We start from the raw sequence: 25,096 nt of genomic DNA on the forward strand, positions 1-25,096 counted from the left end.
TTTGACACAAACAGAATTTTAAGTCAAAATTATGAGATGCATTCAACGTCAACGTTATGACATACTGAATTCAATTGACTGATAGATCCAAATTCTGAGCCAAGACTAGAACGAAAACTGACACACTTTGACACAGGATGTCAATTCTGACTCAGTCAACTAATGAGGTCATAATTTGAGTAAAAAAACAATGTTTTCACTCAAACAAACAGTACGTAACGTCTGCCACGAGGGCCCTCTTAATTTAAAACCATGAAAAACAGTAGTTTGATGACACTGAAGAGTAAGGGATCATGGGAGTTGAAAGCAGACATGTCCACAGAGCAGGTTCTGTATTAAAGTTTAACTCTCACTGCGGACTTCCTCCTCGCTCTCTGAAGTTTCATCTGGTGTTTACTGCGTTGTCACTGGAGGTAACCAAATGAAACGCACCGTTACCGTGAATAAAATGACTGATTTCTCTGGGTTTCAACACTGCTGGAAACAACTGAGAGTCTTTAAGCATGAAACTCAACAACATATACAACATAGATGGAGTCAGTTTTAGACCATTTAAGGCAGAAATGTTACATACTGTGAGTTTAAGAACTCTGAAAAATATATATTTTCACCATTCCTAACTTTCCTTTCTAACTTTTGGGGAATATGGGCTTCCATAGTTACACCTCATGTGCCAGAACAACCATTAAAAAAAAATGACAGGAAAAAACAACCAAAAAAAAAAAAAACCTGTATGGTCCAGCTACATTCACACAAACAGCATTTTGGAATTACTGTGGCAAAAAATTATTTTCTCCATGATGCCATAAAACATTTACATTCATTTTAAATGACAGCATTTTGGATATTGTGTTCAGTGGAAAATATTTAGCCCTGTGCTTCTAAACTGAAAACGTAACACTGGATCAGCTTCAGAGGACAAGCACTGCTGCACTGTGGATTTACTCTTTAGAATGTTGAGTGTCTCTTAAACACACACGCACGCACGCACGCACGCACGCACGCACGCACGCACGCACGCACGCACACACGCACACACACACACACACACACACACTCTCTTGTTAGGACATTGCATTGGCTTCCATGAACAGAAAATCACTTGTCACTAGTTCATCAACCGACCCAATCCAATGTGTTGTGAATGCCATACCTGAAACAGAGGTGGGGATCGGATCTACACATGAAACATTACTTATTTCCACAAGGCTGTATGTGTCTGAGTCTCAGTCAACTGCAACAGATCTGTCCAGAAACGGTGTCCCTGTTACTGTTGAGATTTCATGGGTTTTAATGGGAACAGCAATATATAGAGTGGGCACTGTCTACCCTGCTTTTGGCCACTGCTCTCTCTACAAGAACTACATTGGTTTTACTTTGAGTGGGAAGATCTTTCGTTCCATGACGATCACAGGGCGGCTGTAGCTCAGGAGGTGGAGCGGGTCGTCCACTCATCACAGGACTAGTGGTCCGCATGTCAAAGTGTCTTTGGCCAAGACATTGAATGCCAAATTACTCCCAATGGCCAGGCCAGCACCCTGCATGTTAGCTTGGAGCCACTGGTGTGTATGTGTGTGTGTGTGTGTGTGCGTGTGCGTGAATGAGCAGCAAACATCTTAAAGCGCTTTGGATAAAAGCACTATATAAATGCAGTGATTTCCCATTTGTATCTAGGCTTTCCCATGCTGGTGACACTAAAACCTAAGTCTGCAACAGGTTCATGGCATTAAAATAGTAAAATGTAGACATTTGTAGGGTACCGGATAATTTCATTTTGGAGACACCGCCTTCAGTCCCTGTCAAACTCATGTGTGGCCAAAAGGATACTTTTCCAGTCCAGTAAAAACAACCAATCTAAACACAAAACCAATGAGCTGTAGGCCTGACAGCACTGGAGTTGGATAAAACATCATATAAGGTGCTGAAGGTATTTGAACATAAGTGGGTCATTGTGAAAATGTAACAAGACTCAACAAAATGCACCATTCTCATATATTCACTCTTTGCAACATGCAATCTTGCAAATATCAATCTATAAAACTACAATTTTAAGTTCCAAGAAGTGACATGAGAGAGATCAGGCAGAAACATCATTCAGCTCAGTCTTTGGTTGGGTAATCTTAAGAAGCCAGCAGCACTTTAGAGAAGCCTCAAAGTGAGCTCTTGTAGAAAACAACAAGAAACATTAGAACAGAATCCCTGAAGAGCACCTGATTCACATCAAGTGGTGACTTAATGCAATGTTTCAGCTGGCAAGTCAACATAAACGGGTAAGTGGAGTGGATGTCCTGTTTGGAAGGAGAAGAGCCCTTGGTATGTCCAACAGACTGATGCTGGTTTACAGAGGGAATGTAAATGATGCTGGTGTCAGGTGTAAAGACATCCCACTGCATCCACTGGTGCAAAAGGCAAGTGGAAAGAATCACAATCACTTTAATCCCAATTCGGAAGCGTCAGAGAATGTAAAAACCTGCAGAAATGAAGGCAGCAGTTCCTATGGTGGAAAGCAACAGACAAAATTTAGCCCCTTTATTATTTGCAGGGTCCTGTGTGACGAGAATCCTCATCACTCAGGCACCAGTGAACGAACAGAGTTCGTCTTTCAGGGCTGAAGTTCCTCAGACAAAGGGTTTGGACGACTCATTCAGGTTTCATGGTGGTGTTGGTTAAGCCTGTCTGAAAGGGTTCATCTCTTGCCTGACTTCATGTAGGACGGTATGGCTCCTCGAGCAGTCAAGCCTTCGAAGCGTTTGTAGGTGTAGTTGATGAAGACCCAGTCCTTGTTCTTCAGGTCGGCCTCGGTCTGATTAGATACTGGGGTGACTGGAGAGGGAGGAGGAGGAGATGGAGAAGAAAAGCAATGGGGAAAAAGAACAAACATTTAGATATGACGACGACACTGGCACAAAATGTGAAACATGTCACACAGACACAGACAGCATACCTGTTGGTGTGAGGATATCTGAATCAGGGAATTCATCAAAGTTCGAGGTGTCGTCGATGCTTTTGATCTCTATGGGAATGGCAGCAGGTCTCTCTCTGGACAACAGAAGTCAGAGAAAAGAGTTGGACAATTCACCAAAGCTGCCAATGGCTTCCCTTATCCAGATCTTCACATTTCTATGATGAATTCATCACTCATGACAAACAGTTAGGATATCTCTGAGGTGACTTGATGAATACTTGTCTCATCACCAAAACAATCACACAATCCTCACCAATGTACATCAGAGGGGTTTTCCATGAAGTTGGTCTTACTGCGAAGAGTCTGCAACAGCTCCTTTACTACTCTGCACTGCATCTCATCTTGAATGACTATATTTTCAGGTGATTACACTCTAATGAAAACATAATAATAAATATTATATTCCATTTCTGCCATATTCTGCCACTCGAGCCCCCCTCCCCTCTCTCTGGAGCAGCAGAGAATTGAGGGCATGGCTCGAGGGCACTTGAGTGGTGGTTACATTTACACACTATGACTAAATGTATTATTGCACTCTGAGCACATTCACTAATAGATGACAGAACCACAAAACTATGGAGATTTCTCATTCTATAATGTTAATCCTTTTCAATGGATTTAGAACACACATTTGGACATTCACCACCCTAAGGACACTGTGCCCAGTTACAGCTCAGTCCTGGCTCAAAGCGAAAAAAACAAACAAAAAAAATCTGTTCATAGTTGTTTACATAGTCTACAGTATCAATCATCTAAGACCAGGGAAAGATTTCAAATGTCTCACTGTAATACCTGTCCTGTAACATGAACGTGTGATAATGGAGCCCACCTGATATGGTCGTAGTCCACCCCCTCAAAGAACGGATTGGACTTAATCTCCTCCACACCTGCAGCACCAATCCTGTGTTCCTCCTCACAGCAGAACCTGCTCACAACATGTGTTCACTTAATATCACACACATTTAACAAACTCAAAAAACATTTTAGGTGTTATTAGATATTAGATACAGAGGACATGCTCAAAATAAAACAATGCACTCTATATGGAAAACAAGTACAATCACAGATGTTGGTGACTGACAAGTTGTTGCATCTATCATCATTGTAGAAGTGAGAGTGGTGAGAGATGAACGGAGGTGTATTCCTGCCTGAGGATGAGGTCTTTGGCCTTCTCTGATATAGGCACTTCTGGAGGAAAGGTCAGTGTCTCACGCCAGTTCATCACTTTCCTGTATGTCTCCTGAGGTGTCTCTGAGCAGAATGGAGGGTAGCCTGCAGACAGTGAGGACAGCAAAAAGACCAACCATCATTTCCATCACATCTGGTCTTGCCTGGACTGAAAGCCCTGAATATAAATAAGGTGGACACTGATCCTTCATGAGTGAGTCATTACCTATCAGCATCTCATACATGATGACACCCAGGCTCCACCAATCGCAGAGCTTGTTGTATCCATTTTGCATGAAGACCTCTGGAGCAATGTAGTCTGGGGTTCCTACTGTGGAGAAAGCCTGGCATGGGCGAGGAAGAGTAATGAAGAACAGAAAGCAAGTTAGAGGCTATTTTCAATGTCACTGTCAATATGATGAGCAGTGGCAATGAAACCAAAACTGTACTTTTTAGATTGAGAAATAATCATGTGCATTTACAGGCCTCTTTTCCTCTGAAAAAACGTGAACTTGCCAAATGTTAAAGGTTGTCAAAACACAGTAAGATCTAAATACAGTTCAACACTGGCAAAATTTGGATTTAAGTCAGCAACTATCTGATCGGAGAAAAAGTAAACAAGATTAAGAATCTGACCAGACATCCAATGCCAAGTTTGTGTGATATCCAGTCAGGATAATTAGCTGATTTATTGCATAAGAAAAACATGCAATATTGACTCATTTTCCTTTTAACTGTGCTGCACACACCCATATGTTACCTTCATAATCTCTGCAATCGTGGATGAAAAGCCAACCTGAGTAATCACATCTCTTTTCAGACCTACCAGCTGCCTCCTGTTCCTCTTCCAGGTCTCTGCTTTCCTCTTGGAGTTCATGTTCTGGAAGGCTGTGGAGACAAGACAACTCAGTATCCAAAGAAAGCTGAAAGATTGGTGTTTCAATGAAATGAGCCATAAAAAAATGAACAAATTCAAGTGGCTGATGTTGCATGCAAGCTATAATTGAAAGAAATAGAGGGGGTTGCCTGACTTTGCTTGCTGAGGTCACTGGGCAGACTGTGGTTCAGGTTCTTGTAGAACTCAGTACGATGTGCCCTCTTCAGCCCCGTGCAAAGGCCGAAGTCAGACAGCTTCACGTGACCCTGGAAACGCAAAACACAATATTACACTGTAAATACTGAACTGACAGAATTCAAGTGCAGGAAGTAACCTCTCCAATGCCATCGGTCTCCAGCTGAGCACAGAGGTACCTCCAAACTAAGTTGACATAATAATTTCTAATTATTTGTAAATGAAGTATTCCCACTTGGAGTCACAACACCAAAGGCTGAGAAAAAACATGTAAGTTACATTAAAATTGACACAATAATGATGGACAAGGTAGTTAACCATGACTCACCCTGGAGTCCAGCAGCAAGTTGTCTGGTTTGATGTCTCTGTGAATGAAGCCCAGCTGATGGATGGAGTCAATGGCCAGCACCGTCTCTGCTATGTAGAACTGAGTAGCCTCTTCTGTCAGAGTGTCTTTCTTCATCAGCAAGGTCATCATGTCTCCTATGTCACAACAGCAAATACCACAGTCACTCTGGCCCTCGTCATGTTATACTGTTGGACAAAAGCCTTCCCTAACAGTCCCTGCTCCAGTGGTAGAACTGCCTCATGGGTCAGGAACTTAGGGGGTGCGGTTTGCAGGGTTGACCATCACTGATTGTTCAAATATAGAAAAAACAGCTGCTTTGTGTACTACATTTATTCATAAAACAATTAAATCCTCAGGAGCACCATCAATAATAGGACGAGGACATTTCTCATTGTTTAAGAATGTTTTAAAACCATGTTAGTCTTTGCTGTCAGATCCGTGACTCCTTTTGCTAAAAGGAGCAGTGGTCGAGCGAGCTAGAGAGTGAATGAGAGAAGGATGAGAGAGAGAGAGAAAGAGACTAAGGGAGAGAAATCAAATTTAATGTTTCCAAAAAATTTTTTGAATCCATGATCTGTTTAATTTCACTAATATTCTTGGTTCCTCGGATGTAGTGGAAATGCACACAGGAATGGACAAACTGGACTTTAATCTTAGTTTTGTTCCTGAAATTATATTCTCTGGTTCCATAGTTCTTAGAACTTCATTAGCCAAAATCATGAAGATCTTTCCTGGTTAGAAGGTGCAGTGCCAGAACACCTGTGTTACACCAAAGGTTAGCTGGTTTGTTCTGAGTTAGAGGGTCATACCTCCAGGCAGGAACTCCATGATGAGGTAGAGGTTCATCTTATCCTGGAAGCTGTAGAACATTTTGACCACCCACAGGCTATCAGCCTCTACCAGAATGTCCCTCTCAGCACGGATATGACCAACCTAACAAAAAGAGAGGGGCACACAAACCAACACACATTAAGCTCGAAGATGGCAAATGGATGCAAAGCAACATTCAAGTGTATGTGTTTTGCTGCCTCACCTGCTCTTTCTCCAGCATGTCAGCTTTGCGGAGGATCTTCATGGCATAGACATGACCGGTGTCTTTCTTTTGCACCAGACGAACCTGGAAGCAAACACAACAAAGCTCATGCCAACCTGACAGAGGCTTGAACAGTGGGACAAATAACACTTTATAATATAATAGTACTGAAAGAAAGTCATGTAAAATATACGCATGGAGCATTTTGCCTGATTGTTGACTTGCTCTGATTTTGGGGATTTGGTCATTCTTTGTACTATGGGTAAGTAGGCTACGTGTCACACTGCGGTGAGGTCGTCCTGTCTTGGGTTATTGTCTTGTCATTTCCTGTTTTATTTTGAAAGTCTAACTCTCCTCTCGTTTCAGATCACTTGCCCTTCCTCTTGTGTCACCTGTTCGTCATCCCTGATTCCTGATTGTGTCCACCTGTTCCCCATTACCCTCATGTGTTTAAATAGTCTGCGTCTCCCTTTGTCCTGTGCCGAAGTGTTTCGTCTTATGTCCGATCACCAAAGCCTGCATCATAGCTCACAGCCACAGTCTGTATTTGTAAGTCTTGTTTCCTCGTCAGAGTGATTTTTTGTTGTAACTTCTGTAGTTTAGTTTAGCATTTATAGTCTTTTGAGTAATTTGCTTTCTTGGTTTGCCTCCCTTTGGAGTGATTTTCAGTTCATATAGTTCATAGTTGAAGTGAGTCTAGCCTCCATCTTTTAGGAGAGTTTTTTGTTTCTGTCCTGTTCTTTCTGTTTCTTTGTTAGCTCTTTCTCCATTCGGAGAGACTTTAGTTTAAAGTTTTGTAGCCTCTTGATTTTCCTCTCTGTGAGTGATTTTGATTTTGATAATTTTTATAGATCCGTGATTGAGATATTTTCCTCCTTTGGAGTGTTTTTTGTTTTCTCTAGAGTAGTTGAGTATTTTCATAGATCAGGTTTCATAGCCCCTTTGTTTGCTCTGCATAGAGGTTGTCTTGACTCAAATAAAGTCTGCTCACTGTCATTCTCTGCTCCTGAGTCCTGTTTTGAGTTCGGGCCTGACAGTACACTTCGGCCAGTATGGACTCAGCAGAGGCTGGCCGGTGGGCGGCCACGTTACAGGCTCAGGAAGCCCGCATCTCTCGTCAGGAGGAGTTCCAGACGGCGATGGTGGGTCAGCTTGGCCAGCTTTCGGCCCAGGTGAGGGAGCTGACGGACCACCTGCGGCAGACAGCCCCACCATCAGCGGCGCCGGAACCCCCAGCTCCTGCTGCGGCCGCGTCCCAGGGCGTGGCCGGGATGGGAATCAAGTTGGCTTCCCCGGAGCGATACTCGGGGGAACCAGGACAATGCAGGGCTTTCCTTATTGATTGTTCCATACATTTTGAACAGCTCCCGCACGCATTCATCACAGACAAGTCTAAAATTGCATTCATGATTTCCTACCTGACAGGGAGAGCCAAAGCTTGGGCCGCCGCTGAGTGGGCTCGAGACTCTCCGCTTTGCTCCTCTTTTACAGACTTCAAAACTGCTCTCATGATGACTTTCGATCCTGTGTCGACTGACAGGGAAAAGGCCAGGGAGTTGAGCAGAGTGACACAGGGCCGGGGCTCGGTGTGCGACTATGCTATTCGCTTTCGCACCCTGGCGGCGGAGAGTGGGTGGAATAACACCGCCCTGTACGATGTCTTCCTGAAGGGGCTGGCGACTCATATCCAGGAGCTGCTGTTGCCCCTGGATTTGCCTGCGGACCTGGATTCACTCATCTCGCTTGCCATCCGGACTGACAACCGGGTTCGTGAGCTCCGGCAACCGCGGAGCAGTGGTTCGAGGTCGGAGAGGGCTCCGTGTTTTCCTGCCCCGGGGGGGCAAGTTCTCCGTGATTCACCGCCTGAGCACCGTTTTCCCTCCTTCCCCACCAGGGAAGAGGAGCCCATGCAGCTTGGCAGGACACGGCTGACACCGGAGGAGCGACGACGACGCCAGCAGGAAGGCAGCTGCTTTTACTGCGGCAAATCTAATCACCTCGTCGCTACCTGTCCGGCCAAAAAGATCCAGGAGGTGAGTCAACCCCCAGCCACGGACCGCGCTCCGCGCAGCCTGACGCCTGTTAAGGTAACGCACCATGCCATCACTATGAACATTGAGGCACTCATAGACTCTGGGGCCGATGAGAGCTTAATTGACTGGGGGCTGGCGGAGACATTGGGGTTAAAATCGAACCCCCTGGCCAGCCCCATCAAAGCCAGGGCTCTCAACGGAAAAAAACTGTTTTTGATCACTCACGCCACGGAACCACTGGATCTGCAGATCCAGGGGCATTGGGAACTCCTGACCTTTTACTTGGTTACTTCACCCTCTCAGTCTCTGGTTTTAGGCTACCCTTGGTTATGTCAACACAACCCCCACGTGAACTGGATAACAGGGGCTATTATGGGATGGGGGGAGGATTGTGTGGACCACCGCAAACCGGTTCCGGTCCAGGGGAATAACATGACTGCTATTAATCACTTCTCTGTCACCTCTGCCACAGACTCTGAAACCTCCGACCTGAGCTCCGTGCCTTCCTGCTACCACCACCTCCGAGAGGTTTTTAACAAAAGCAAGGCCTTGTCACTTCCCCCACACCGGCCCTACGACTGCGCCATAGACTTGATTCCTGGCTCCCCCATACCCAAGGGCCGGTTGTACTCCATCTCCGGGCCAGAGAAAGCAGCCATGAAAGATTACATAGAGTCATCATTGAGGGCGGGGCTTATTCGTCCTTCCTCGTCAGCAGCTGGGGCCGGATTCTTTTTTGTGGGGAAAAAGGACGGATCTCTCAGGCCCTGCATCGACTACAGCCCCCTAAACGCCATCACCGTCAAAAATCGCTATCCCCTGCCCCTGATGACGTCTGTTTTCGACCAGCTGCAGCAGGCTAAGGTATTTACCAAGCTAGATTTACGCAATGCCTATCATTTAATCAGGATCAGAGAGGGGGATGAATGGAAAACAGGATTTAATACTCCTAGCGGTCACTACGAGTACTTAGTCATGCCTTTCGGTCTCACTAATGCCCCAGCTGTATTCCAGACTATGATAAATGAGGTGCTCCGGGATTTTTTAGACCGGTTTGTGTATGTTTATTTGGATGACATTCTCATTTACTCACCAGATCTAGAAACTCACAGAAACCATGTATCCCAGGTCCTCCAACGGTTGTTGGAGAATAAGCTCTATGTGAAAGCAGAAAAAAGTGAGTTTCATGCCGACACCGTCTCCTTCCTGGGCTTCATTGTAGCCCCTGGAAGGGTGCAGATGGATCCGGCTAAAGTGAGCGCTGTGGCCAAGTGGCCCACGCCTGATAGCCGCAAAAAAGTCCAGCAGTTCCTCGGCTTTGCTAACTTTTACAGGCGGTTTATCAGACACTTCAGTGCTATAGCGGCTCCGCTCCATGCACTCACCTCCACGAAGCAGCCATTCCTCTGGACTCCGGAGGCAGAGGCAGCCTTTCAGCACCTCAAGACCCGCTTCACCACGGCTCCCATTCTCACGATGCCTGATCCTCTGCGGCAGTTTGTGGTCGAGGTGGACGCCTCCAATGAAGGGGTTGGGGCAGTCCTGTCCCAGCGGTCGGAACAGGACGGGAAGGTGCATCCCTGCGCCTTCTTTTCGCGGCGCCTGTCCAGGGCGGAGCGGAACTATGACGTCGGCGACCGGGAGCTGCTGGCGGTCAAGCTGGCCTTGGAAGAGTGGAGACACTGGCTTGAGGGGGCGGAACATCCGTTTATTGTCTGGACCGACCATAAGAACTTGGAATACATACGTAAAGCCAAGAGACTGAATTCTCGCCAGGCCAGGTGGGGACTCTTTTTTAACCGCTTCTCCTTCTCTCTTTCTTACAGGCCGGGGTCCCAGAATGTCAAGCCCGATGCCCTGTCACGAATCTACGACCCCGAGCCTGTTGCCAAAGAACCAGAGCCAATCCTTCCACGGACCTGTGTGGTTGGAGCGGTGACTTGGCAGATAGAAAATGAGGTTAAGCATGCAAACGGTGAGAGCCTGCCACCTAGTGGGTGTCCCGAGAATCGATTGTTTGTCCCGGCTGAGCTGCGCCCACAGGTGATCCACTGGGCTCACACCTCGCTGCTTTCCTGTCATCCGGGGGTACGGCGCACCATGTATGCCATCTCCCGGAGGTTCTGGTGGTCATCCATGGAACGGGAGGTCCGGGAGTACGTCGAGGCTTGTTCGGTCTGTGCCAGAAATAAGACGTCCTCCAGGCCACGTATGGGACTTCTTCAGCCGCTGCCCATCCCCTCCAGACCATGGGCCGAAATCTCCATGGACTTCGTCACGGGGCTCCCGGTCTCCCAAGGTAACACCACGGTTCTTACGGTGGTAGACAGATTTTCCAAAATGACTAGATTCATAGCCTTGCCCAAATTGCCCACAGCCAAAGAAACGGCTGAGATTATGATTAACCATGTCTTCAGAGTCCACGGATTTCCTAGGGACATTGTTTCTGACCGGGGGCCCCAGTTTGTGTCACGTTTCTGGAAGGAGTTTTGTCGTCTCATCGGGGCCACGGCTAGTCTCACCTCAGGCTATCACCCGGAGGCCAACGGCCAGACCGAACGCATCAACCAGCAGTTGGAAACCGGCCTCCGATGTTTGGTGTCCCAGAACCCCTCAACATGGAGCAAACACCTGGTCTGGGTCGAGTATGCCCACAACTCCCTCCCCACCTCAGCCACAGGTTTTTCACCCTTCAAATGTGCGTATGGTTACGAGCCTCCTGTCTTCGCGGACCAGGAACCTGAAGTGTCGGTGCCCTCCGCCCATGCCATGATCCGCCGTTGCCGACGAATCTGGGCGGCCGCCCGGCAGCTCCTTATCCGCCAGGGAGACCGGGTCAAAAAGGCCGCAGACCGGAGAAGACGGCCCGCTCCTGCATACCAGCCAGGCCAGAGAGTGTGGCTCTCAGCCAAGAACCTTCACCTCCGAACCACCTCGAGGAAATTGGCACCACGCTTCGTGGGGCCATTCCCCATCACTAAGGTTATTGGTCCTGCAGCAGTTCGCCTGCGTCTGCCCCGGTCTCTCCGTGTCCACCCCACGTTCCACGTAAGCCAGGTCAAACCAGTCAAGGACAGTTCCATGGTCCCGGCCACCCCGCCCCCTCCTCCTCCGGAAGTTATAGACGGGGGTCCTGTCTACAAGGTCAAGAGGTTGCTGGCAGTGCGCACCCGGGGTCGGGGCAAGCAGTACCTGGTTGACTGGGAGGGTTATGGCCCAGAGGAGCGTCAGTGGGTCCCGTCCCGCTTCATACTGGACCGGTCCCTCATAGACGACTTTGTCAGGGACCATCCTGAACTTCCTGGGCCGTCAGGAGTCGGCCCTTAGGGGGGGGGTACTGTCACACTGCGGTGAGGTCGTCCTGTCTTGGGTTATTGTCTTGTCATTTCCTGTTTTATTTTGAAAGTCTAACTCTCCTCTCGTTTCAGATCACTTGCCCTTCCTCTTGTGTCACCTGTTCGTCATCCCTGATTCCTGATTGTGTCCACCTGTTCCCCATTACCCTCATGTGTTTAAATAGTCTGCGTCTCCCTTTGTCCTGTGCCGAAGTGTTTCGTCTTATGTCCGATCACCAAAGCCTGCATCATAGCTCACAGCCACAGTCTGTATTTGTAAGTCTTGTTTCCTCGTCAGAGTGATTTTTTGTTGTAACTTCTGTAGTTTAGTTTAGCATTTATAGTCTTTTGAGTAATTTGCTTTCTTGGTTTGCCTCCCTTTGGAGTGATTTTCAGTTCATATAGTTCATAGTTGAAGTGAGTCTAGCCTCCATCTTTTAGGAGAGTTTTTTGTTTCTGTCCTGTTCTTTCTGTTTCTTTGTTAGCTCTTTCTCCATTCGGAGAGACTTTAGTTTAAAGTTTTGTAGCCTCTTGATTTTCCTCTCTGTGAGTGATTTTGATTTTGATAATTTTTATAGATCCGTGATTGAGATATTTTCCTCCTTTGGAGTGTTTTTTGTTTTCTCTAGAGTAGTTGAGTATTTTCATAGATCAGGTTTCATAGCCCCTTTGTTTGCTCTGCATAGAGGTTGTCTTGACTCAAATAAAGTCTGCTCACTGTCATTCTCTGCTCCTGAGTCCTGTTTTGAGTTCGGGCCTGACACTACGTAGTTAAAAGGTTTCCTTTTATGTGTGTTTTAACAGTTTTTTTTGTTGATATACAATCGGGAGTTTGCACAGGGTGTTTTATTTTGAAAATTTACCAGATTCTCTATGCCGTTCTCGTGTCTAGCATCATGTCTGGCTAAATTTGCTCTGTGCAGCCTGACACACTATCTGTCAAGAATAGACGAGTTGTGTATTCTCCACAGAGCTTCACGGAAAGCCACATGTAGGCTGTGTCTGAAACACGGCGGGCGTGCCTGGTAATATTGTAAACATTGTCTTGAATGGCTGCAGTCACAGCTGGAACGTGGTGCTGCCATGCCCTGTGGAATTTATGGATGAGAGTGCGTGTTGGGCAACCACACCGTTATATATGATACAGTACGTTCTCCCCTGAGTGAATTGTGATCAAAACTCTGAAGATTTTTGAAGGTGTGTTGGTCTTTACTATAGTATTATATAAGTGCTGTGACCTGTGTTTGAAAACTGATCACAATAGCACAAGGGAATCATGTTTCAAGTAATATGTAAAAGTTTTTTACCTCTCCAAAAGCTCCTCGGCCAATCACCTTGAGAGATTCAAAGTCCTCCAGCCCCAGTCGAGTGCGCTTCAGGCGCAGAAACTCGGTCTCTTTCCGTGCATGCTGCGAACGCCGCATACGTTTCTGCAGAGCAGACACTACTTTTAAAAACACCATTCTGTGTGATGCACACTAACAACTGCATTCATTAATAAATATAATATGTTTCTAAAGCAATGACTGAAATTCACTTTTATACAATTCCTCCAAGAATTTAAGATCTTATGATGACAGTGTAGTAAGAGTGCTGTCACATGTGCACATGACATCAGCTAAAAAAGCTTGTGAGGACAATCCTTATAAATGCTTACTATTCATTCACAGGAAATAAATATTGAGCATATTATAGCATTATAGTTATAGTTCGAGCAGACTGACAAACACTGTAGGCACATCCCAAGTCTTTTAAACTGTATCCACATTTCTCTCACTTAGTCTCTTCTTTGTGTCTTAGTTCTTCCCTGTGAGACGAATAGATAGACACAAGGAAACCATGTGAGAAGAAAAGAAATGAGGAAATATATTTTGAAAGAAATAAGACGTCCTTTCCTCGTGAGTCTCGTGAAGACGTCCGTTTCTGAGGATGGCAACAGCTGATCACAGCTGGATCAGCTGTTTGTCAGCTTTAACAGCTGTACAGTTTGGATGAATGTGTCTGTGCTAATGCTAACAAAGACTCACAGTTATCAGAGCCAGAGCAGCAGTGCTCTCTCTCTGTAGCCTGTAACCTGTTTAACAAACACCTGCACAACAACCTTCATTCTGCATTTACACTGTGAACTGAGTCCTGCTCAGAGGCACAGGAACCATTTCTACTGACAGAGTGCATTTAGAATATTTATTCATTACCTGCATCTGTATTTGTTGATATTCTGAATGTGGAATCATTATTTTATAACCCATAATATGATTATGGTGTCTTTTGAACACTAGAAATCATTTAGTTGGCTGAATGTTTCAGTGAAATTGAAATGATGTAACCCATATCCCGAGGCTCATCAGCCTCACATGTGACAGCCTTCAAGATGGCAGACAACAACAACAACAACTTTCCATTCAAGCAAGGAAAAATCAAATAAGAGACTTGGGATGTACCCTGTGAGTGCATTCTCCTATACTGCCACAAAGCATGCTGGGAAAACACTGCACTCCCTCACCTCTTCATCAGCCAAGCCTTCCTGATCCATCACTTTCTCCAGCTTCTGCTGCCTGAAAAGACAATGTACCAGACACAAAGTAGTACACACCACAATATCAGTGATGATCGCGAGAAGGCAAGAAAAAGGTGCCGGCACACTTTGCATTACGTTTTCATAAGGGATATTTAGCATGTACCCAAAAAGGCCCATATATAGACTGTTAAATCCCAGGTTGGTCCTAACATCAATTACAGCAGCTGTCAAAAGTTTGGATACATCTTTTTATTCAATGGTTTCTCTTAATCCCACAGTGAACTTAGACTTAGAATGGATGGAGGAGGAGGTGTGATGGTCGGTGTGGGGGTACTTTTACTGGTGACACTGTTCGTGATTTACTAAAATTCAAAGCACTCTGAACCAGCATGGCTACCAGAGCATGCTGCATCCACATATTATGTCATCTGAACACACGTCCAGGCTATGAAAGACGTGGGCATAAAACAAGATGTCTGGACGCTGTTAGTGTCAGAGCAGAGTTTTGGCTGAATGGAGTGATCATCTCCCAAGAGAAAGAGTGATGGAGTGCTGCATCAGATGACCTGCCTCCACAATCACCCAAAGTAAACTTAGTTGAGATGCTTTGGGATGAGCTGGACTGCAGAGTGAAGAAACGCAGCCAGGCGCTGTATGGGAGCTCCTTCAAGACTGTTGGAAAGTATTCCAGTGACGACTTTGTGAAGCTAAGAGAATGCCAACAGTGTGCAAAGCGGACAAAGTAAAAGGTGGCTACATTGAAAAATATAAAATACAACATATTTTGTTTTGTTTACACTTTTTTCTGTACCCCTTAATTCCATATGTGTTGTTTAATTGTTTTGATGTCTGCAGTATCAATATACAATGTAGAAAAAAAAAACAAACAAACAAAAAAAATGAATGAGCAAGTGTGTCCAAATTTTTGACTGGTACTGTACATCAAAATGTGTCAATCAAATTATTTCCAGTGTTGACAGCACAAGACTTATATATAGACATACAAAACAATCAAAAGGATGAAATCAAATACTTCAATGCTTTGACTTAGTATATTACTACACCCTACACTTGGGCTTGGATACTGGAAATTCATGACAGAAACACAGTGTTATAAGCTCGAGGTTTGGAGTTTGAAAGATGCAAGTAGTACAAATTCCCACCAGTGAATGATGACGTTATCTTTTGTGTTTTCCTACTGTGACCCTCAAACCAACATATGTACTGAACCACGCATTTTGTGTACCCTTACACTGTTAACATCATCATCATCATCATCATCATCATCATCATCATCATCATGTGATTGAAATCTGCACTGAAAAAATGTCAAGGAAAAAATAAATCATCCAGCCACCACACTAAACAAATCAGGAGTATACTCTGATGACAACTCTAACAACAGGAAGTGGCCTAGCCGCAACTTAACTGTGACATAACACACCTCCTTATGAAACACACACACACACAAAAATAAAATGTGAATAGAGTTTATTTATGTGTGTTTGTGTATCAAAACATAAGCAGAAGCAGTAATCACTTTTTAGTTTCAGTGAGAATTAAATTGTCAGAATGTTTATAGCACCATGGTCATCAAAATTCAGTGTGCAGTGCAGAGTGCTACAAAAAGCCAGTGTGCAGACTAGGGTTGGGCGGTAACCCGGTAATAAGGTATCCCGCGGTATCTAAAAATAGCAACAGTATCAGTTTCATTACCGTCATTAAAAACAAATGCTGCGCATATAGGTCTATAGGGGTCTAACATAATTGTAGCATCGTCGTAACAAAAATGACGTCCACTCCGTTCAATGTATCTGGTTGAATTTTTACTTGAGAAAAAGGTGACTGTGCAAGAGTACATGCTAAAAAAATGAACCTGAGCAGTTTTACAGATGTTTTAGCACAGGTATGTCCAGGCGCTCATTTAGGCAGAGTACCGTTATCTCGTCCAAGTGTATGGAGAAAACATTTTTTCAGCCTTTTTTCTGCTTTCTGCTTTTCTGCTATTGCTTGTTCTTAGCTCTAGTAAAAGGACGAAATGCAAATGAAACAGTAAAATAACACTTCGGGCTGCTCAGCAGAGTCCTCTGTGAGCGCTCTGCTCATTCATGAGAGGGAGCGGTGAAACTAACTGCGTGGTTACGCCGTTCAATAGCTCAGCAACCCGCCCACATTCACCATAGAAACACCAATGACGATCCAGAAGGAATCAACCCCAGAGATAGGTTATCGCATGAAGAGCGCTCCCTCCACTAGAAACCCCCTCCTCTTTATGTAAACAACCAGGACCTTCGTGATTGATCTCAAACTATCACAGAGTCATAGGAGGAGACATTAGCAGCGTTTTTTCGGGCTGGAATATAACTTTTGACCCCAAAAACAGCAAAGATAAAACATACTTTATGATTTAGCAAAGTTTTTTTTCTGCTACTCTTCGGCTGCTAGCTCACAGAGTTTTCGTCACACAGTGAGGAGGCAGACATCTTCGTGATCATCACGCTCTCTGCTTTCATATGATACCAGGCTTTTGCGGCTTGCGTGAAGTGGTGAAATCAGCAGGTGCGGTACCTTTGATGTGCGTTATTTTCATGTTTTTGTTGAATGCGCATATAATTTCTTGGGGTATGAATTATGTTTCGTTTAGGTGGCAGTGCTTGGTAGAGGCTTTTAGCTGAGTTTCTCCCTGTCAGTCTGATATGCTACAAGTTAGGATTGGTGCTTCTTCGCGTGAGCATTGACCGTCTGAACTGCGCGCATGTCATGCTGCCCTGCAAAGTAATTTTTGATTAGTCACGGTAATACTGTATACCCCGGGAAAATGTGGGGAAAGTTTAACGGTATCAAAATTTGGATACCGCCCAACTCTAGTGCAGACACTCAAACTTTTGGATGTTACCTCATCTCTCTCTCCTCGTGCTGGGCAATGAGGTTACTATAAAAGTTCTCCAGGGTCACTTTGGCCATGGTGACCCGCTCCTTGGTGTGGTTACTCATGGAGGAGCACGAGCTCTGGCCAGTCATTGCCATGCTTTACCTGGAATGACACGCAGTCAATGATGTGAGCAGAGAGTAAGTCCACAGTACAATACATGGCATCAGCTGTATGTCCAATCAGATGGCTGCCACACAGCAGAGGAAAAACACTGGACCACTGAGGAGCAAGAGATAAGATGGGCTAATGGAGGGCTGAAGCAAAGTGTACTCTATTAAAACGTACTTGTTATGATAAGGTCGTATGTTACACTATTGAGACGAGCACACAAAAAATTCATACTATGAAAGGAGATGACTGCTGGCTGAGAAAAAGAGGAAGGAAAGGAGCTGGCTCTGCTGTCTGAGCAAGAGCAATGTTGACAACATTGTGACAGAGCAGCTATGAAGAAATGATGAGGAAATATAATTTGTGCAAGCACAAACTCGTCAGTGAGATAGATTGGGTTTTGAGGCCAGCTGGATCCCAATCGGCTTCTAGACTTAATGCTTACTCTATAAACAGGTACTAACAGGTAATATTACAGGTAGTGACGCAATATAATCATGACACAAAATCCTTCAGATAAGTGTATTTTCTCACTTCATTAATTAGTATACTCAATAGTATCACAGTCAATACTGTGAATTCTGCTGTGGTGGACTCAATGATTTGAAAATAAAGAAGAATTGCACAGTAGGTAAATACATACATGCAGTTTGTACTGTTTACATGACATTATGTTGGTGGGAGGAGTATGAAGTCTATACAACAATAGTAGTAAATTAATTATTAGACTATCAGCCATTTCACTAACCAAGACATAGTGTGTTGAAATTCATTGTGGCACACTTCACAACCCAATGCATTGCAACCAAAGTTGTAGGAAATACTAAACCAATTTTGACATGTTCTGCTCTAAAGGTTGGAAAAAGGAAGAACTGAAACTCCATAACTCGCTGTAACATAATTTTCAAATTAACCTTTATACAAGACTCACATACCTACATTGAAACCTACTGGATGCTCTAATACTTCCACTGAACCTATCATTTAACGTTGACCTGTAGTCTTTATGTTGATCTGACAGCGATCCTTTCAATCTAATACAGACGACTTCACTTCATGGAAAACATGTTCAATGTTCAAATTATGGATCGTTAAATTAATTACACTTCAATTAATATTCGCCACCGTTTGTATTACAACATGAATTGTCATATAAGCGCTTTATATGTTAGAACACGGAACTATACAGCCCACAACCGCAGCTTTTGTAAGTCTAGCAACAGTCTGGGAAGAACAGTAAAATGTACTGTCAAAATTGCAATTTTATGCCACAGGAATCCGGGATGTTGGCGAAAACGGAACCTGATACTGGTCATAATGTAAAGAGTTTGCCGTAAACGTTATGTATTATTGTGGCCGAAAGTTACACTCGTACAGAACTTCACCGAGAGCTCATTATCACCTCCTCCATTAACACACAAAGCAAACACAGTTATGGTGGCTATTCAGAAAACCTGAGTGGTGTCATGTAGCTACTTTAGTTCAGCTCTTGGCAAAACTAGACTGACCCAGCTAGTGTCAACAACACGTATCACTAGCTACTAAAGTTGTTTGTGTCGGTTGCAACGTAGCCATACGTTCAATAAACTACGCAAACATTGAAATGAACAGTGTATTTTACCCCAAGACTTAATATAATTTGTCGTAACCTTAGCTCAATTATAGTTTCGAATTTCAAGTTGACGGAGCTTCCGTTAATCTACAGCTCCATAACCAAATGCTTTAACCTGCTAACATTAGTTAGCTAGCAACTTAGCTATTAAAGTTCTTGGCTGCGTCAAGTCGAGTAGTACAAAGTATGAATAACAATGAATACGTCCCTCAAAATAAAACGGCCATGTTTATACACAGGCAGTTTCGGCGCCTCGTTGTCACTCTGAATTTTATTTTGATATCTCTCACCGGAATTCTAAACTTCCACTTCCAGACACTTGACAACTTGAAGTTCCCATCTGTCCAAAGCGAATAGCTAAAGGAAAGTTAGCTGGTAAACGTTAGCTACTTATCTGCTAAAATGGCTTGAGTCGTTTGTCCTGAAACAGACGACCTTAAGACAGAGAACGTTCACAGTTCATTTTGTAGGATAATTGGCAAGCTAAACCGTGAAACATTTTGTCTTCTACTTCTGTCATTTTGTATTTTTATAGTTGGTCTTTGTTCGCTTACCTTAGTCGAAGGTGCGGTATCTGCCGTCTCTTCCTCTACTTTGCTGAGTGTTGCGTCAGCAACAACGTGAACTCATCACGACACCTAGTGGCCTTCGCGCCGTCGTCTATTTCTTGGGGTCTGCCACAGATCATGAGAAATCTATCCAGACAATAACTGTATGTGAACAACTTGTACAGTAAATAAGAATTCATATTTAATATTTGAGCAAGGACTATATTCTTAGAAAATGACAAATATTGGATCAATAAACAGATTTCGAAACGATAACAGTACTTCCTGAAAAGTGAGTGTTTTGATCAGTTCAGTTCAGATTAATAACATGTCTGGTGTGAGTGTAAGGTATACAGTGTGAATAAAATCTTCATTGCTGGAGTGCTGCAAGGTTTCAGTGTACTGTTGCATTTAATTTACTACAAATTTTGATAAAAGTTTTCTGGTAGAACTTGGCTTTCTTAACAAAATACACTTTTGTGGGCATAAATTCTTTATGAGAGCATTCAAATATTAATTAGATGTTTTTCCTCTTATCTTGCAAACATCATAAAAAGGAAAGAGTCTCAATACTAATTACTATTTATGCAGTTTTTTTTTTTCTGCTACTGGTAACATACACTGTAAACAAATACAGACAGTAACCAAAATGTCTTCAAGCACTGCTTACACATCCTTAATATGGTGCTCTTGCACAACTGTAATCACCTACTGGGCTTCCACACCAGGTTTGGCCACAGTTCCTCAGAATTGCAGATCTCAGGTAAAGAACAAATAACAGCTTCAGTTTGTAAAAGTGACATCTGTAAATGGTGCACCTGATGTTGAAGAAGTCATTTGGTAGGTAAAGTACAGGCCACCTGCAACAATTTGAAATTTAGATTAGTTTACCATTTCAGCCTGAGTGGAGATCTAACATCTGTTGAACAACACTGTCCCCTGTGTAAATGAATGATTTCGCAGGGCTATGGAATGAGTGCTCAATGAAACATTACTGCAGTCAGTGAACAAACTTTATTTTTCACATCAACAGAGGTACAGATTAGAATTCAATACAATGGAATGCATGCCTGTTCAATACTCCTCTTCTTCATCATCATCCTCTCCCAGACTATCAGTACCAACCTCCTCACGATCCTTCTCCAGAACACAATCAACAATTTCATTTTGATGTATTAGTGCAGGCTAAGATACAATAAAATACACCTTTACTGATCACTGGAGGTAAATCACGAGCCATCCAGCAATAAATAAAGTAATTTAAATGAACCTTTTTATAACAATCTCACTCTGAACTCATTTGACAACTTGAGAGGGCAGAAGTGCTGTTGGAGAGCATGTTTGATAGAGCAGTGCAGATTGTTCTGTCTGTCTTTCAATGCAGAGAGCATGCTGCTGTTGTGAGCACTTCAGGCGGTACGGTTCTTAGTGATATTATTCTGCTCACACTACACTCAGCCACTGTTAAACATCTTAAATAACCTAAAGTTTCTTCTATCACTGAAAAAATTTTAAATGTTCTGTCTGTAGATGGTCTTGCTGCTCTGCTCACTTTCGTCACTTGGGGGCAGTGTTGTTCAACAGATGTTTGAACTCCACTCAGGCTGAAACTACAAACTACTGTAAATTTCAAATTGTTGTAGGTGGCCTGCAGTGTTGTGCCTGATAGCATTCATTGAACGATAGTTCATGAACTCGTTCATATTTTGGGCGTACGTGAACTGAACGTACTGTATTACTGCCTGATGAACGGAATGTGAACTCATTCATTCTGGTGTCTGTGAACGGCACGCTCTCTCAGTTTAACTTCGTTCAATCGGGTGCCAGATTTCTACAGAGCCTTCAAGGCGAAAACCCGGCTAAAACACACCGTAAACAGGCCTTAATATGTAGCGGAAAAAATACCCAACCTGGCAACACCAGCCACCGGAGTCGCACCGCCGCATGCGTCATCAAAACAAAAACCAGCAGGGAGGCGACAAAGCAGCAAGGCGGTGTCGTATGATAATTTAAACGAGTTTTATGACAAGGTCGGTGAGGATGGGAAAAATCTTACATTTCTGTCCAAACTTAGGCTTTCAAAAAGAAAATCCGCACTTCAGTCACATCCACAGCAACCCTGAAACGGCACATTGAACTGAAGCACCCTAGTCTTTCAAGGTATGTTCTGACGCATAGTTACAGTGTTAAAACTGCTAAAATAATTGCTGTCTGTGGTTCTCTGTGGGCTGTGGCAGTAATTTTGAAAAATAATAGCTCGCAGCAACATATGGAAAAAAAGAACTATGAATTAGTTCATTTTTGGAATGGTGAACTTAGTTCAAAATTTTGAATTATGAACTATGGACTGAACTAGTTCATTTTAAAATTTGTGAACTGAACTTTGAACTAGTTCATGTGGAAAGTGAAGCGACACTGGTGGCCTGTACTTCCTACCTGCCAAATGACTTCAACATCAGGTGCTCCCTTGCACCCTTTACAGATCTCACATCTGTTTTAAGGTGTGATTTGTTCTTTACCTGCACAGTCTGAGAATAACTGAGGCCTAACCTGGTCAGGTTTGGTGTTGACTGTGAGCTGTTATTGGCCTGTAAAAAAAAACTATGATTGCAAGTTAAATTCAGTAATTCAATTGATGTCAGAGTCCCAAGTTTTTTGGAATCGTGGTTGTACAAACTGCACACTGATCGATTATACTTCAGTTTAACATGACCTGTACAGTAAGTTTGAGTGACTTCATGCATTCACCTGAAGACTGTGTTGAACATAAGGAAATGCTGCCACCTGCCGGCTACATTCTGTTCCTGCTGTTTGTCTCCGGTCCAGTCTGAACCCCAACAACAAACAAAACGTAAAATTCACACAAGACCAGAGAGGAAAGACATGTCGGTTCATCACACAACAACACGTTCAGGTGGTCATAGACGACGCTTCAAAATTGGACGCCATCAACTCCCTCCTCTTCTTCCCGTGAGAGGTGTGTGAGTGGAAGAGGCAGAGAGTGATCTCAAGTGAGAGACTTTTTTTCTTTCTTAACTTCCTTTTTTTATGTTGATGTTCTTTGATATATTGTTAGTTGTGTGGGTTTAGTGTTGTTTTCTGTCAGTTCTAGTTTGTTTTTGTGTGTTTTGTGTGGGTGGTTGCCAGCCAGACTTTGACTGGTCGGCAGGCTGCTCAGACGCCGTCATGGCTTCTGGTGGCTTCACCTCTAGGAAGCATGGCATCAGGGTTGGTGCCGGCTCTCCATGCAGTGAAGAGGAGGTTGCACTGGCGGTGGGGGAGATTATCAGGCACAGCGCTGTTAAGTTTACTGCCCGGATGAACAGGGCTGTGGTATTGTTTGTGGAGAATCACCGATTAAAAAAGTTTTGTCAGGATGCAAATCACCGCCGGCAGCTCTTCAGTCATGGAGAAAATTATGAGACCACCCCTGTTTTCTCAAATTTCTTATTCATTTTAATGCCTGATACCATCCATCCATCCATCCATCCATTGTCTTCTGCTTATCCGGGGCCGGGTCGCGGGGGGAGCAGTCTGAGCAGGGACGCCCAGACTTCCCTCTCCCCGGACACTTCCCCCAGCTCTTCCGGGGGGATCCCAAGACGTTCCCAGGTCAGCCGAGTGACATAGTCACCCCAGTGTGTCCTGGGTCTTCCCCGGGGCCTCCTCCCGGTGGGACATGCCTGGAACACCTCCCTAGGGAGGCGTCCAGGGGTCATCCGATAGAGATGCCCGAGCCACCTCAGCTGACTCCTCTCGATGTGGAGGAGCAGCGACTCTACTCTGAGCTCCTCTCGGGTGGCAGAGCTCCTCACCCTATCTCTAAGGGAGTGCCCCGCCACCCTGCGAAGGAAACTCATTTCAGCTGCTTGGATCCGGGACCTCGTTTTTTCGGTCATGACCCAAAGTTCATGACCATAGGTGAGGGTAGGAACGTAGATTGACCGGTAAATCGAGAGCTTTGCCTTTCGGCTCAGCTCCTTCTTCACCACGACAGACCAGTACAGTGACCGCATTACTGCAGCCGCTGCACCGATCCGCCTGTCAATCTCACGCTCCATCCTTCCCTCACTCGTGAACAGGATCCCAAGATACTTAAACTCCTCCACTTGAGGCAGGAACTCTCCCCCAACCTGAAGGGAGCAAGCCACCTTTTTCCGGTCGAGAACCATGGCCTCGGACTTGGAGGTGCTGACTCTCATCCCAGCTGCTTCACACTAGGCTGCGAACGCCCCAGTGCATGCTGAAGGTCCTGGCTCAAGGGAGCCAACAAGACAACATCATCCACAAAAAGCAGAGACGAAATCTGGCGGCTCCCGAACCAAACCCCCTCCGGCCCCTGGCTGCGCCTAGAAATTCTGTCCATAAAAATGATGAACAGAACCGGTGACAAAGGGCAGCCCTGCTGGAGTCCAACATGCACCGGGAACAGGTCTGACTTACTGCTGGCAATGTGGACCAAGCTCCTGCTCCGGTTGTACAGGGACTGTACAGCCCTCAACAGAGGGCCTCCAACCCCATACTCCCAGAGCACCTCCCACAGAATGACGCGAGGGACACAGTCGAATGCCTTTTCCAAGTCCACAAAGTACATGTGGACTGGTTGGGCAAACTCCCATGAACCCTCAAGCACCCTGTGCAGGGTATAGAGCTGATCCAGTGTTCCGCGGCCAGGACGAAAACCGCATTGTTCCTCCTGAATCCGAGGTTCGACTATCGGCCGGATTCCCCTCTCCAGTACCCTGGAATAGACTTTCCCAGGGAAGCTGAGGAGTGTAATCCCCCGATAGTTGGAACACACCCTCCGGTCCCCCTTTTTAAAAAGAGGGACCACCACCCCAGTCTGCCAGTCCAGAGGCATTGTCCCCGTCTGCCACGCGATGTTGCAGAGGTGTGTCAACCAAGACAAACCTACAACATCCAGAGACTTGAGGTACTCAGGGCAGATCTCACCCACCCCCGGTGCTTTGCCACCGAGGAGTTTGCGAACTACCTCAGTGACTTCAGCCCCGGTGATGGATGAATCGACCTCCAAGTCCCCAGTCTCTGCTTCCTCTACGGAAGACATGACAGTGGGATTGAGGAGATCCTCGAAGTATTCCTTCCACCGCCTGACAATATACCCAGTCGAGGTCAACAGCTCCCCATCTCCACTGTAAACAGTGTTGACAGAAAGCTGCTTCCCCTTCCTGAGGCGCTGAATGGTTTGCCAGAATTTCCTCGAGGCCGACCGGTAGTCCTCCTCCATGGCCTCCCTGAACTCCTCCCAGACCCGAGTTTTTGCTTCTACAACCACCCGAGCTGCCGCGCGCTTGGCCTGCCGGTACCCGTCAGCTGCCTCAGGAGTCCTATGAGCCAGCCAGGCCCGACAGGACTCCCTCTTCAGCTTGACGGCATCCCTCAATTCCGGTGTCCACCACTGGG

At 45.0% G+C, this 25,096-nt stretch overlaps 1 protein-coding gene across 1 annotated transcript; it reads right to left on the reverse strand.

Annotated features, from left to right (window-relative positions):
- Window positions 1–1,853: 1,853 nt before the first annotated feature.
- On the reverse strand, window positions 1,854–19,711 carry stk38a (serine/threonine kinase 38a). The gene is made up of 14 exons (XM_070968425.1): window positions 19,679–19,711; window positions 17,369–17,506; window positions 14,458–14,509; window positions 13,262–13,384; window positions 6,587–6,670; window positions 6,363–6,486; window positions 5,533–5,687; window positions 5,164–5,275; window positions 4,959–5,020; window positions 4,359–4,476; window positions 4,114–4,237; window positions 3,795–3,890; window positions 2,945–3,039; window positions 1,854–2,823 (listed from the first exon to the last, which is right to left on the reverse strand). The coding sequence occupies exons 2-14, from the start codon at window positions 17,497–17,499 to the stop codon at window positions 2,687–2,689; spliced, it is 1,413 nt and encodes a 470-aa protein (XP_070824526.1). The 5' UTR covers window positions 17,500–17,506; window positions 19,679–19,711; the 3' UTR covers window positions 1,854–2,686.
- Window positions 19,712–25,096: the final 5,385 nt, after the last annotated feature.

This window comes from Chaetodon trifascialis, chromosome 8, assembly GCF_039877785.1.
Source record: "Chaetodon trifascialis isolate fChaTrf1 chromosome 8, fChaTrf1.hap1, whole genome shotgun sequence".
Lineage (NCBI taxonomy): Eukaryota > Metazoa > Chordata > Actinopteri > Chaetodontiformes > Chaetodontidae > Chaetodon > Chaetodon trifascialis.